Source organism: Colobus angolensis, unplaced genomic scaffold, assembly GCF_000951035.1.
Source record: "Colobus angolensis palliatus isolate OR3802 unplaced genomic scaffold, Cang.pa_1.0 Scaffold451, whole genome shotgun sequence".
NCBI lineage: Eukaryota > Metazoa > Chordata > Mammalia > Primates > Cercopithecidae > Colobus > Colobus angolensis.
The window spans coordinates 604,404-619,392 of NW_012117944.1; the positions used below are offsets into that span (position 1 = coordinate 604,404).

Consider the following 14,989-nt stretch of genomic DNA (forward strand, 5'->3'; position numbering starts at 1 on the left):
AAACTAAAGAGCTTCTGCACAGCAAAAGAAACTACCATCAGAGTGAACAGGCAACCTACAGAATGGGAGAAAATTTTTGCAATATACCCATCTGATAAAGGACTAATATCCAGAATCTACAAAGAACTTAAACAAATTTACAAGAAAAAAACAACGCCATCAGAAAGTGGGTAAAGGATATGAACAGACACTTATCGAAAGAAGACATTTATGCAGCCAACAGACACACGAAAAAAATGCTCATCATCACTGGTCATCAGAAAAATGCAAATCAAAACCACAACAAGATACCATCTCACACCAGTTAGAATGGCGATCATCAGCAAGTCGGGAAACAACAGATGCTGGAGAGGATGTGGAGAAATAAGAACGCTTTTACACTGTTGGTGGGAGTGCAAACTAGTTCAACCATTGTGGAAGACAGTGTGGCAATTCCTCAAGGATCTAGAAGTAGAAATACCATTTGACCCAGCCATCCCATTACTGGGGATATACCCAAAAGATTATAAATCATGCCACTATAAAGACACATGCACATGTATGTTTATTGCAGCACTATTCACAATAGCAAAGACTTGGAACCAACCCAAATGACCATCAATGATAGACTGGATTAAGAAAATGTGGCACATATACACCATGGAGTACTATGCAGCCATAAAGAAGGATGAGTTCATGTCCTTTGTAGGGACACAGATGAAGCTGGAAACCATCAATTTCAACAAAGTATCACAAGGACAGAAAAGCAAACACCACGTGTTCTCACTCCTAGCGGGGAATTGAACAATGAGCTTGGACAAAGGGGAACATCACACACTGGGGCCTGTCATGGGGTCGGGGCAGGGGGAGGGATAGCATTAGAAGAAATACCTAATATAAATGACGAGTTGATGGGTGCAGCAAACCAACATGGCACAAGTAAACCTACGTGACAAACCTGCACGTTGTGCACATGTACCCTAGAACTTAAAGTATAAAAACCCCACAACTTTATACTCATCTTTATTGGTTGAAAATTGTATGAGAAGCTTGTATTATTTTATAATAGAAATAAATATCAAAATATAGGTTTGAAAACAGACAAGTTCTATGAATATTAAAAAATCTAATCAATTAATGGTTTTGTGACTAAAATATGTTTAATTCTAAAGAGAGTTGATTAAAGAAGTAGCTCATTATCCAATTCCACAAGCTGTTTCTTTCCCTGTATGCTTACTCTTACTGTGAATCGGGTTTATGCTAGTTGCTGGGGATAAAAAGATAAGACACTGTTCTTATCTTCAAAAGCCTAATTGCTTAGGGGAAGAGACCCTGACACATAACAGAGCTCATAGTCTTTAGGTACAATAATTGGAATATGAGCTTGTATATTCTAGACATATCAAGAAGAGAAATGCAGTCTAGCTTTGGGATGTGAGAATAGTCTTCAGATAGAAGTCATATCCGAGCTGAATATTAACAAAAGAATAGGTGTTTGACAGGTGGCGCTATATATTTGACATCTAATAAGTTGCAGTAGGAGGATACTTTGAGTTATTGAGAGTAACACAGAGTATTTTCTGCCCCTTTTCAACTAATGAGTTCAGCTGAGCCACTGAAATATTAGGGCTAAGGCAAAACTGTGATTGGTAGTTCAAGCTTATCTTTAATACCATCCTAAGCAGATTTTCTAATTTGTTTTCCCATTCTTTTTAGGCCCTTCTACCAACCTTGAAGCATAGTGTTTTCCAGTTCCCCAAGGAGGCTTTCCAGGAGAGTCCCTTGGTCTTTCAGGTAGAAACTTTCTTCCTCTCTTAGGCTACCACAACATTTAAGCCTTTGTAGCTACAACTATTTTATTGAATGATTTGTACTCGGTAGGACATAAACATAAAGGAACTTAATTTTCCCCTACCACGTCTATTGTAAACACTTTCTGATGTCTGATTTATTTCCACCTATGGATACTGTCTTGGGGTGGTATGATAGCTTTTATAACTACTTTTAGTTTTAATATATGACCTCTTATCCAGGCATTAGAGAGTCTAGCACATTTGTTTCTCAGTATACATGAGGGATTGGTTCCAGGACCTCCTGTGGATACCATAATCCACACACTCAAGTTCCTTATATAGAATGGTGTAGTATTTGCAAGAACACTTTTTGCACATCCTCCCTTACACTTTTTTTATTTTTTATTTTTTTTTAGAGACAGGGTCTGTTGCCAGGGCTGGAGTGTAGTGGCACAATCATAGCTCACTGTAACCTCCTCCCATATACTTTAAATCATCTCTAAGTTACTTAAAATTCCAATGCAATGTAAATCGCTGTTATACTGTATTCTTTAGGGAACAATGACAAGAAAAAAAGTCTGTACATCCTCAGTAAAGATGCATTTTTACCCAAATATTTTCAATCTGAGGTTGGTTGAATTCATGGATGTGGAATCCATAGATGACTGAAGGCAGACTGTATAGTCTAAAACTAAAATTTTATTCTTTTATCCAAATTAAAGCTCATTCCTCTAAACTGGATCTGATTTAGGCTTGATCTGCTTGTTTCCCTCTGACCTTTATTTCTCTTTTTCTACATTACTCTGCTGACTCCAGTTACTCTAGGTTTAGGGTGGGAAAGAAGTAAAGGAAGAAAGTTTTTTTTCCTGACTTAGATATTGTTGCCTTCTAGGTTTAACAATTGTCTAAATGTTGTTTTTCTTTTTCATGAACCATTTTCTTTTTCTGAGGGGGTCTGTCTAAACTGCAGGTTCTCTGATGTGGGCAGTGCTTCACTGGCTGGCTCCGTATGACTTCTTTTAACCCTGGATTTGGGTGACCTACTCTGTATAGACTTTTGAAATGGCCTTACTTTTCCAAGTAGCACTTTTGGGTAGGGTTCCTTTTAAGACAGCAAGAAGGTTACTTTCCATAGGGTCTAACTAGGTCAAATGTGGGTATTCTATATTTTTTCTGTTATGAGTGGGAGTTTAGTTTGTTCTTGCTACAGCCCATCTCCTTTTACTCTTCTGAGTCATTGCTTTCACAGTCTTTACATTTTTTCCAGGTTCAAATCAAGGACAGTCAAGATGCCCCTCAAATTTCAGGGGACAAGGTTAAGCCTTCTAAGTGGCTCTTTTGATGTGACCCTCACTTCACTTAGCTGGATTTGACACTGACAACTCTTTCTAAATCTAACTTCTAGCCTCCCCTTGTATACTGTTGATGAGGATGTTGAACTAAGAATTGTGAAACTGAATTTACAATCTCTAAGTGTATCTTAGTTTATATAATGATGTGTTACCAAAAATCCAGGTCAACAGGCATATTGTGTTTTTTAAAAGAAGTGATAGACAACTATGTAAGCAAACCATCAATTGGATTCATATGTCTTAATAAAATTGTGTGGATGGAGACTGCACACCAAAGTAAAAACCTTTCTGGAAATAGATATTAAGATTTTTAAGTGTTATTTTTACCATATGTTGGGGCCAACCTCCCATGGAACACATTTCTGAAATCAGAAGCTCATCAAAGTATGATCAGATACATGAAGAGTTTTGCTTGTACAAAAGGATTGTGATGACCATGATTAAAATCAAGTCAGTTTGTGTTAAAAGAAGAGGATTATTCTTCCAATCACATAAAGAGTCATTGGGTTATAAAAAACCCTATTCATGAGCTCTGGATAATTCTCATTCCACAGAAGACATGATGGAGGGCGTATTTCATGTCCTTGTTGCGTAGGCTGTAGATGAGGGGGTTTAAGACAGGTGTTACCACAGAAATATATCAGTGTGATGATCTTATGCATAGCAACTGAGTTGCCAGGTGTGGGACTCACATACATCACCATTATGGTTCCATAGAACAGAGACACCACAACCAAGTGTGATCCGCAGGTAGAGAAGGCCTTTTGCCATCCAGCTGAAGAAGGAACCTGAAGCACAGTTCTGAGCACCAAGGTATAGGACCCAAGGATATACACCATGGTGAGGATGATGAAAAGAGAACTCACAGAATGGAACACGTGCCCTATGGTGTGAGTAGGGGCACAGGACAATGCCACCAGTGGGTCCACATCACACAGAAAATGATCAATGATGTTGGGACCACAGAAAGGTAGTTGAGAAATGAAGAAAATGGAAATTGAATGTCCAAGGAAACCAATGAGCCAACAAAGAGACACCAAGATGCCGCAGAGCTGGTCAGTCATAATGGAGGGATAGTGCAGTGGGTGGCAGATGGCCAGGTACCGATCATAAGCCATGACACAGAGGAAGAAGCGTTCAGTTGTGCCTAGGGAAAAGAAGAAGTAGAACTGAGTGAAGCATCCAGAGAAGGATATGGTCTTAGTTTTGGAAAAAAAATTTACCAGCATGTTGGGGACTGTGCAGGTCACATACCAGATCTCTAGGAAGGAGAAGTTGGCTAGGAGCATGTACATAGGGGCATGGAGTCGATGGTCCCACCTCACTGCACAGATGATGGCCATATTCCCAGTCAGAGTCAAGATGTAGACCAACAAAATCATTGAGAAAAAGATGATCCGAATTTTCCAGGGACCAGGAAAGCCCAACAAGACAAACTGTGTCACAGTAGATATCTGTGAGTTATTCATGCTTCCCAGACTGTGGAGAGAACACAGATAGGCAATGACAATTTACTTTGCTGATGAAACATCTTGAAGCTTTTTTTGGGATAAAGAGTTTGACTCTTGCAGGTGAATATATTGCATATTCTAAAAGAATTCTTAAGCAAACCCTGATTTATCTTTCTTGAATGAGTCCTTTGGGTCTGATTCTTTGAAAAAGGTTGTTTGAATTTTCTGTGGCATTGGACAAAAATCAACATTTTATCTTCTTTTGATATATAAAGAAATTCTTGAAATAGAGGAAAAATGGTTTGTTTTATATCTAATTTGTTTTTCAGTGAAAGATGTTCATATATAGCAATTCCTTAGTGCTCTTCATTTCAAAATGTGAAGACATATGCCATCATTTTTCATATATTAAAATCTGAGACTTTTTGCAGCTTTGAGTGGTTTGTGCTTTGACATTATTTCAGATTCTTTCTTTCTGGAGCTATTTCTATTAGGAGAATTTATTTTCTTCCAATTTTTTTTTGTGATACCAGGAGAAAGTCAACAAGGATATTTAGATGATAAAATTCTTTATATATTTTGCTTTTTCCTATTTACAGACATTTATATAGTACTACAGTTTATTTACAATTTGGTATTTAACCATTTCCTTTTAGCACAAAATGTCATAATTATTCATTTCCTGGTGATTAATTTCACATTATAATTTATCATGCTCCATATACATTTAAAAATAAATATTTCATTAAAGATAACATATAAGATATATTAGAGGAGAAAACTACAGTTACTGGGGTATTTTCTTCTAAAGCTCCTCTTATTCCTTTTGCCAGAATTTTCTTTAAAATTCACTGTAAGATCTTTCTTTAGTCCATGTAAAAGAATAGCCCCCAAAGATTCAAAATACAAGATACAAGAGAATCAAAGGTGTTATTTCAAACATAATTATTTACCCATTTTCCAAAATTTGGTTTGTTTTCTTAGAACACCATCACCAAAGAAGATATATTTTCAAGAATCAGATACAACTCCAAGAAAAGAATAAATGATAGCTTTAACAAATGGGACTCTTCAGAAAAATTTTAACAAGTTACCTTTAACTTTTTTGACTGATAAGAGGATAATTTGCCTTATATTTTTTTCAATTAAAAGTAGCACATATATAGTATTTGATTGAACTGGTGTGAGTGTGTATATATATACACACACATATATAGTGTGTGTGTGTCCGTGTGTGTGTATGCATATATATAGTATTTATATACTCATTGAACATAATCAAATAGAAAAAAACCCTCCTATTCAGTGAGGTGCATATATATAGTATTTACAGTACTCACTGAACATAGTCAAATAGAAAAAACCCTCCTATTCAGTGAGGTTATATTAAATAAGAAATATATTTATGATTATGAAGCTGTTGCAGTTAGTAATGCACAAGGAGAACTATGAATCTACCCATCTAGAAGGAAACGTAAACCTTTTCATAGAGCTGGTTTTGCAAAAGGTTGTAGTCTGGTGGACAAGAAGCCAAAAAGAGAAAGAAACTGCAAGATGGGGATCAGTAATTTTTAATTTTTAAAACTAGGATGATTATGAAGAGCTAAGTTAAACCTGCATCAATGGTCATTTTTGTAAGACATCATAAAAGAATGATTCCCCACTATGGGTCCTCTATACATTCTCCTTCTGTCCGAGCAAGAAACCTCTCTCCTCTACACGATGAGAAAGCAGCGATGCAGGGAGCAGCCACTTGTGCTTGGAACAGAGAAGGAGCAACAATGATTTTGAACTCAGATTCACAGACTTTGACCCAAAATCAAAGTGCACAAGACTGAGCTGCTTCTTTGAGCTCAGACTACATTCATTGACATTAAAAACAACAAACAAAAACCTTGCAGAAAAACAATTCGCCACAGGGAAAGCATGGTAAATAAATATCACAGATAATTTCCAACATAATTTTAAGAAATGGTTCCTAATATATTCACCACTAAATCTATGTGAGATCTTAGTCCTCAAAAACATAGATTTTATCTTTTCTTTTTTTTTTAAATGTCACTTCTCCTGAAGGTGCAGAAGGAGTAATGAAAGGGACAGAGAGAGGAAAACTGAGAGAGAAGATTTAAAAAAAGTTTCAATTTTCTGTTGGTTTTAGTCCCAGTGGATATAGCTAATTCCATACTATTAAGCTCAAAATCTCTACAAATGTCATAGCATTCCTGGTGCCTCGGCACTTCCTGAGAAGGAGAAGACCTGTGGATGACTAGTGCATTTATTTTGGAAAGTGTGAATTGCATGATGATCTAAACACTCTGAGGCATTTTGTTTTCTTTTGGTTTTTGAGCTGAAAGATAAACCAATATTCTTTGATACTCAACCTCTGAAGCATGTTGAATGAAGAAATGTATAGGTGAGTAGTTCCTCTGTGGTGTATAACAGCAGCAACACCCAACAAAGAATACCGTCCTACATACCGGGAAGCTTTCCTAGGTCATCCCGGAGAGAGCCTGCAGGGAGGCCTCATGGGTTCTCTCCTTCACTGGCTCTAATATGGAAGTCCTGTGTGAGAGCCTCACCCGTGGCTCATTTAACTTCTCTTGTACCCTAAGATTCTAGTGGCTTGTTTGTCACTGAGGGTGTTGAACCATGTGTTCGTCTTAATTTGTGCCTCATTTGAGCCACTGTTGAGAATTCTCAGGTCTCCCTTCGTGTTCATGTGACTCTGTAACTTTCTGTGCTGTCCCTAGGGACCTTCATACATCTTACCTGGGGGTTTAATTGATATTTTTGTTAACATTTCCTATAGGGATTATTTAAAATAATGTGTTACATTAACTCTGAGGAAACCCCACGGTCTCCTTGAGTTGTGCTCAAACAGCATGTGCTATGGGATATGTAAAGCCCCAGACTAAATGTCTTCCTGAGGGGCCAATTTTATCTAGAAAGATAATTTTATATCACACCAAATATGTATGTACTATGAATTAGGAAGTATAATTTATGATAATTTTTAAGATAAAACTTCGAATTTAAAGAAATATTATCCCCCAATGCCCCATGTTCTCTGACCACTGTTGCTAAACATGCTTTGGTGGAAAGATTTGAGAAACACGGTGTGAGAGCATTACATCACCTAGCACTGGCAGGCCCATCTTCCTTGCGCGCCTGATTTCATTGTGCGGTGGCCATAACTAAAAGGTGTGTTTTCATTTTAAGTAGATTCGACTCTCAGTTGATGGCCTTTTTGTTTCAGCATAGAGAAACATTTTATTTCAACAAATGAAATTTGTGGCATAATTTTCTCTGTATATTTTTCTAACTTAGACTTTGCCCTAGAGCCTCTGAGAGGCACCTGATGCTTTGTGGTTAACATGAAAACTGCTAGGTACAAATAATGTTTAGGGCATCATTCCATAGTATAAGTAATATTGGGGTTGTCACAACTAATTTAGAGAGGAAGAACTATGAGTAAAGATACCCAGTTGGGAATAAATATGTTTGAGGACTGATTATGAAGTACAAGACTTGTACAGTGGATCACTAGCAGAGAAAACTGAATGGAGCAGTCTTTTGAGTGAAGGCTTTGAATGGCAAAGAGTTTGGTTTTTATCTTTAAGGGATAGAGGTATGAAGCATAGAGGTTCAAAGCATAATCTGTTCTTGGTGTGAAAGACAACCTCAAACAATGGAAGATGTTTATTACTACTTTTTTTTCTGGTGTTCTCTTGACACACACATATTCTTTAAGAATATGTATTTTCTGGCTGAGTGTGGTGGCTCATGCCAGTAATCCCAGCACTTTGGGAGGCCAAAGGTGGGTGGGGGGGGTGGTGGATCACCTGAGGTCAGGAGTTCGAGACCAGCTGGGCCAACATGGTGAAATCCCATCTCTACTAAAAATACAAAAATGACCCCGTCTCTAGTAAAAATACAATTAGCCAGGTGTGGTTGTGGGTACCTGTAATCCCAGCTACTTGGGAAACTGAGGCAGGAGGATCACTTGAACCTGGGAGGTGGAGGTTGCAGTGAGCCAAGATGGCGCCATTGCACTTCAGCCTGGGCAGCAAGAGCAAAACTTCATCTCAGAAACAAACAAACAAACATATATATTTTTTCTGAATTGAAAAGATCTCTTTTTTTTTAGATACAGTCTTGCTCTGTCATGCAGGCTGGGGGGCAGTGGCGTGATATCAGCTCACTGCAACCTTTGCCTCCCAGGTTCAAGCAATTCTCATTCCTCAGCCTCCTGAATAGCTGGGATTACAGGTGTGTGCCATCACGCCCAGCTAATTTTTGTATTTTTAGTAGAGACAGGGTTTCATCATGTTGCCCAGGCTGGGGTTGAACTCCTGATCTCAGTTGATCCTCCCCCTTTGACCTCCCAAAGTGCTGGGATTACAGGCATAAGCCACTGTGCCCAGCCAGATCTCACTCTTTTGAAAGGCTTCAGTACACATGCAATTGATTTCTTCCGTCAGCTAAGATTAAAACTAGCAAAGATACATCACAGAAAAATAATATACGTATATATACACCCGCCCACCACGTAACTACTCAGTGAGGCCACATATGTTTAAAATGTTTTATTTAGCATTGGCATTTATCATTAATGAGCTGAACTTAACTGCTAAGGAACTGTGAAAGATAAGTCTCTCTACTTGAGTGTGAGCCAGACGTATTACTGAAGCTACTCTCTATAGTTATAAAAAATTAACGTCAGAAGTGGCCAATTTGGCTTCTTTTTCAAAGATATCTCAGTTTTGACTAACTGTTAACCCCAGGACTCTCTTTAGAGCATCTTTCATGTCTCTGTTTCGAAGACTGTAGATAAGGGGATTTAAGAGTGGAGTCGTTGCTGAGTATACCAGAGTGATGATCTTCTGCATTGCCACTGGGTTCCCTGATGTTGGGCTCACATACATCACCATAAGGGTTCCATAGAATAGAGACACCACCATTAGGTGGGACCCACATGTGGAGAAAGCTTTAGTTCGACCAGCACCAGAGGGAATACGAAGCACAGCTCTGATGACCAGAGTGTAAGATCCCAGGATGGAGAGGAAGGGCCCAAAGATAATCATCGAGTTGAAGGTGTAACAGATAAGCTCAGTGGAAGGAGCAGAGATGCAGGCCAGTGCAAACAATGGGCCTGGGTCACACACAAAGTGGTCAATGATGTTGGGCCCACAGAAGGGAAGCTGGGAGATAAGAACAATGGGGACTGGATAGCAGAGAAATCCACCTACCCAACATACACAGACCAGAATTACACAGAACTTCCCAGTCATGATGGAGGGGTAGTGTAATGGACGACAGATGGCCAGGTACCGATCATAAGCCATAACGGATAAGAAGAAACACTCTGTTGTACCCAGTGAAGAAAAGAAATAGAACTGCAGGAAGCAGCCGGAGAAGGAGATGGTTTTAGTCTCTGAGAGGATATTGACTAGCATGTTTGGGACAGTGGAGGAAATGTACCAGATCTCTAGAAAGGCAGAGTTTCCCAAAAGGATGTACATGGGTGTGTGGAGCCGCCTGTCCCATTTCACTGCACAGACGATAGCTCCATTCCCTAGCAGTGTCATGAGATAAAGAACAAGGATGAATGAGAAGAAGCAGCTCTGCATCTGTCTTTGACCATGGAAACCCAGGAGGACAAACTCAGTCACAAAATGCATTGCTCTGTTCTGGGGTCCCAAAGCTGTTAGAAAAACAGAAGTAATCAAAGAATGAATAATAAAGAACATTTGGAGATTTTGCTAACTCATGCTGGATGATGTACTAAGTATTTTTGCATACGTTATCTCATTTGGTCTTCCTAATGACTCTTTGAGCTGCGAGGAGGTATTCTTTACCCTTCTCTTTCACAGACAGGGCAATTGAAGTTCAAAGAGATTTGAAGGGTTCACTTAAACATATGTACAAAGCCAGTAACGCCCAGATACACTGGCCTATTTGGAGATTGGTTTGGAACAAATCACATTTCACTTCAAATGTTTCTATAACCCTGAGTCTCAGTAATGTTTCATCTTTAATGGTAAAATCATTTCCCCTTAGATACTCTACATATAAATATAAACTTTGGATACATCCTTTTACCTTAAAGCAAAATTGAGTATAAATCTGAAGCAAAAATAGCTGCTATATTAAATTGCCTTCTTACAGCCTCATATGTAGAAGTCCAGTAACAAGCAGATAGGAATAAAACTTTTGGGAGTCTTCAGCTCCCTTCCTTTTGCTACTCTCGGGGAGGTGCCGCAGAACCCTCAGGAATCTGTAAAATGGTTTGAAAGCTACAAATCTAGTTCCCCCTAGATCACATTCTCCCTGGTGGCCTCTGGATTTGCTGAAAAATCCAGCCCCTTTTTCTCCTGAGGAGCTCGAGTTCTCCCAAAGCCCTTCTTTACGAAACGGTGAGCAAACTTTGTCTCCTTTATTACTTTTACCCGTTGATCTTGGTACTCCCCAAGTCAGCAGGTAAACTTCAATTTTGTTGAAACTACACAAAATAAGTCTAATTCCTCTCCCATGATGGTGGTAGTGAGGTCTTAAATAACTGAAGGCAACTGTTATGTCCCTTACCTATGACTTCTTTGGTAGGCCACCATTTTCCCTGCTTGTCAGCCTCCTTCTCCACCAAATTGCACTATTCTACATCATGGCTCAGCTCTTGAGGGACCTTGCTGTTGGGTAAATCAATTTCTCTAGTAATAAAACCACATGCCTTCATTTTTGCTAGAAATTAAACCCTAAGCTTTACAATTTGTCCCTTCATTATCTTACTTTTCACTAAATTAAATAATGAACAAAAGGGACCACAAAGATCTTTCTGATATTTGCTAAATCAGGAGTTGAGACAAGACAAATAACTTAAGATACTTTGCTAACAATTTTCTAGAAACTATTGGTCCAGCAGGCTTATTTCTATGTCCTCAAATATCCTTGTTAAAATTCAGAATATTTGGCTGGGTAAGCCACTATCAGTATTTTAAATTTAGCAATGTAATGACTTTAAAAGTAGGATAATTTACTGTATTGTTAGTGTCACTGTTAAGATACTCACAAAATCCCATCTTTACATCATTTATATGATCCACAGAGAGCAAGGGGCCTGCCTTTCAGTATTTAATCAAACCTGGAACAAACCCAAAAGCATAAATGTTTTATTGCCAAGGTAACTTTCGATATTCATGTTAACAATATTAGGAAAAATACAACAATTTCTCTAATAAACATGATTTTTATGAAAATGTAAATTTTGTCCAAGCAGTTCAGTTTAATGAATGATAATTATCATGATCACATGTATCAAAATTTTTAGGACAGTTGTAATTTCAAATATACTTTCCATAACTGCTTGTATTTGCCAGGCTACATGCTGCGTCGTTCTTGGAAAATATAATTACTGGGCTTGCAATTTTAAAAAAAGGTCAGATGCTAAATTTAAATCATAGCATTTTGTATATTTGTTTGTTTGTTCAAGAATTTAACACATGTTTATTCACCATTTATTATATTGCTAGCAGTGTGTTGAGTCCTGGGGGTATAATGGTGAATATACAAAATAAAATTCCTCCCCTTTTGGAACTTAGGTTTTATGAAAGCAATCAAGATTACAGCCTACATCTGCCCATTCACATGCATAGACTGGGGATTCCTTGAGTCGTGTATTTTTGCAGCATGTCCAACTGCATGCTGTGGGTCTGAAAAAATATATTTATTCCAGTTAGAAATAACTTGAATACATCTTTACAGTACAGGCGACATGATAACAAATTTTATTTGGCATAAATTAGATAGTTTGGGCCTTTCGAGGCAGTAGGCAGAGAATGAAACATTAATTAGTTTATCCTACTCACAGGCCAGCAAATTTTTGGTACTGAGAAAAGAAATATAATTCCAGCTGATGATTGATCTGGAACCAGACCTCATAGGTCTTGACTCCCACCTGCTTATAGTTAATTATTTTTGAGACAGAGTCTTGCTATGTGGCCCAGGCTGGAGTACAGTGGCATGATCTCCCTGCACTGCATGGTCACTGCAACCTCCGCCTCCTGGGTTCAAGGGATTCTCATGCTTCAGCCCCCTGAGTAGCTGGGATTACAGGCTTGGGCCACCACACCTGGCTAATTTTTATTTTTATTCTTTTTTTGAGAAAGTGTCTCACTCCATCTCCCAGGCTGAAGTGCAGTGGCTTGATCTTAGCTCACTGCAACCTCCACCTCCCGGGTTCAGGTGATTCTCATGCCTTAGCCTGCCTCAGCCTGCCAAGTAGCTGGGATTACATGTGCCTGCCACCACGCCCAACTGATTTTTGTATTTTTAGTAGAGACGTGACTTTGCCATGTTGGTCAGGCTGGTCTTGAACTCCTGACCTCGTGTGATCTGCCTGCTTTGGCCTCCCATAGTGCTGAGATTTCAGGCGTTAGCCACTGCTCCCGGTCCCCACTGGCTCATTATTTGACTTCATAATGTTCAAGACCTTGGTGACATTATTTCAAAAGCAGTGAAATTTTAGTTATCTATGGAATACAGGGTCAGAGAAAGATGGATAAATAAAATTCACAGATAATTAAAAAATCTCACTGAATTCATTTCTACTGCCTCCATCACCAAAGTACATTCATTTGTAGCTCAAATTCACCTCTTTTGTCTTTCTGTTCACCTCAAGTGAGAGTACAAATGGGCAATTGGAGAGAAGAGGAGGAACAAAGCGCTTGGGCAATACATTCTATGTGAACTGACAAGGGAGTCACATCCTCCTCCAGTCCCATCCACTTGCTGGGAATTTAAGACACTTGCCCACGGAAGAGCACTTTTAGAATCATAAGTGCTGGGGCTCTTCTCTTAAGTATTTACGTTTTAAAAGTTAATCTGTAGGTAAATCCAAAGGAAAGGAGAGTCTGCTGTTCCACTTCTTTCTCGAGAGGTTTTCACTTGCCACTTGTCACTTGCCAACAACTCTGAAAAAAATAACAGCTTGCTTTAATTACTGCAGCTGAAGAACAGTCTGTCAATAAAAACCTCACTGACTAATTTACAAACAAAGAGGTATAAGACTCAGGATACATTCTAACAGAAGGGAATTTAATGGTCGCCCCAAATAAGCAAGACATTTGACCATTATTGTCCCTAACTGAGTTGTATAGTGGGAACTCTGAGATACCTGAGTGAGCCCTTAATGTGAATATGTCACCCGGGCATTCATAGGAGTATGCTGGAAGAAGAGAAGTGAGGGGCCAATGCTCCTGCAAAGAACAAAGGAACAAAGAATTCACAAATTTGCAGAAGAACCATATATTCTTAGCATCTGGCAGTGCTGAAAGCAGGGGAACGGTGGTGTACTGCTGCAGGGAGACTTTCCTTACATACCTAATGGCATTTTTGGCTCCAAGAGGAAGATGTGAGACAAACTCCAGTCACAGGAATCTCATCCTTTACACAACCAACAAGCTGAGTCATGGTTGGAGAGTGTTATTTGTGGTTCCAGAAACTTGCTTCCTTTAGTATTCCGAACCAAATGAAATGTGTTTTTCATATCAGCAATTACTAAGAGTTTACAAGTCTCTTCTGAATAGGATCATAGTTCCCCAGTGTTCACTGTCAGGCACCTATCTCCTTTGCCTGTGAGCATGTATAGAATTCCATCTATATCTGTGTATAATTTATGTTTTCCCCAGTGGTTTGACTAGTGAGACACAGAAGTCAGGATAACTATCTAAGAGATACCATAAATACTTTCCCCTTTGTGGAGATATCCTCCTTCTAAGGAACTGATCTACCTGGGGATGGGAGGTGGGAGGTTAATGGAGGAGGAGAAGAGAGAAAGAATATGGGTGTACATGTGTGTATCTGAGTGTATGTATTTGTGTGTGATTTTTCTCTCCAAAATAAACTTCATTCTTTTTTAAAAATTCCACATAATTAACAAACATTTGTCAGTTATACATCAACTATGCATCTACTATGTGTCAGACTCTGGGTTAAACATTGAGTATACACAGATAGGAGCCAACAAGGTCAAGACTTCACAGAGATTACATATTTGTTTTGGGCTCAAATAAAAAGATATGAAGCAAATCTTTATTATATAATTTGAACTAGACTTGCTTCATACTTGGTGCCTAACCTGCAAACACTTAAAAATTTTTTTGTCTATATATTGTTTGCTTAATTTTGTTATAATGAACATAAGATAAAGAATCTCCTGGCCAGGCGTGGTGGCTCATGCCTGTAATCCCAGCACTTTGGGAGGCCGAAGTAGGTGAATCACTAGGTGAGGAGATCAAGACCGTCCTGGCCAACATGGTGAAACCCCGTCTCTACTAAAATACAAAAAATTAGCCTGGCGTGGTAGTGCATGCCTGTAGTCCCAGCTACTCGGGAGGCTGAGGCAGGAGAATCACTTGAG

General features: G+C 38.8%; 2 protein-coding genes across 2 annotated transcripts; both read right to left on the reverse strand.

Moving 5' to 3' along the window:
* Positions 1-3,647: 3,647 nt before the first annotated feature.
* LOC105523157 (olfactory receptor 11H7-like) lies at positions 3,648-4,599 on the reverse strand. Its single transcript, XM_011957933.1, is given in 2 exon segments — positions 3,648-3,758; positions 3,760-4,599. Coding segments are annotated over 2 exon segments (945 nt in total). The 5' UTR covers positions 4,594-4,599.
* Positions 4,600-9,332: 4,733 nt separating this feature from the next.
* Positions 9,333-10,325, reverse strand: LOC105523158 (olfactory receptor 11H6). The gene has a single exon (XM_011957934.1). The coding sequence runs from the start codon at positions 10,323-10,325 to the stop codon at positions 9,333-9,335; it is 993 nt and encodes a 330-aa protein (XP_011813324.1).
* Between the last annotated feature and the right edge of the window lie 4,664 nt (positions 10,326-14,989).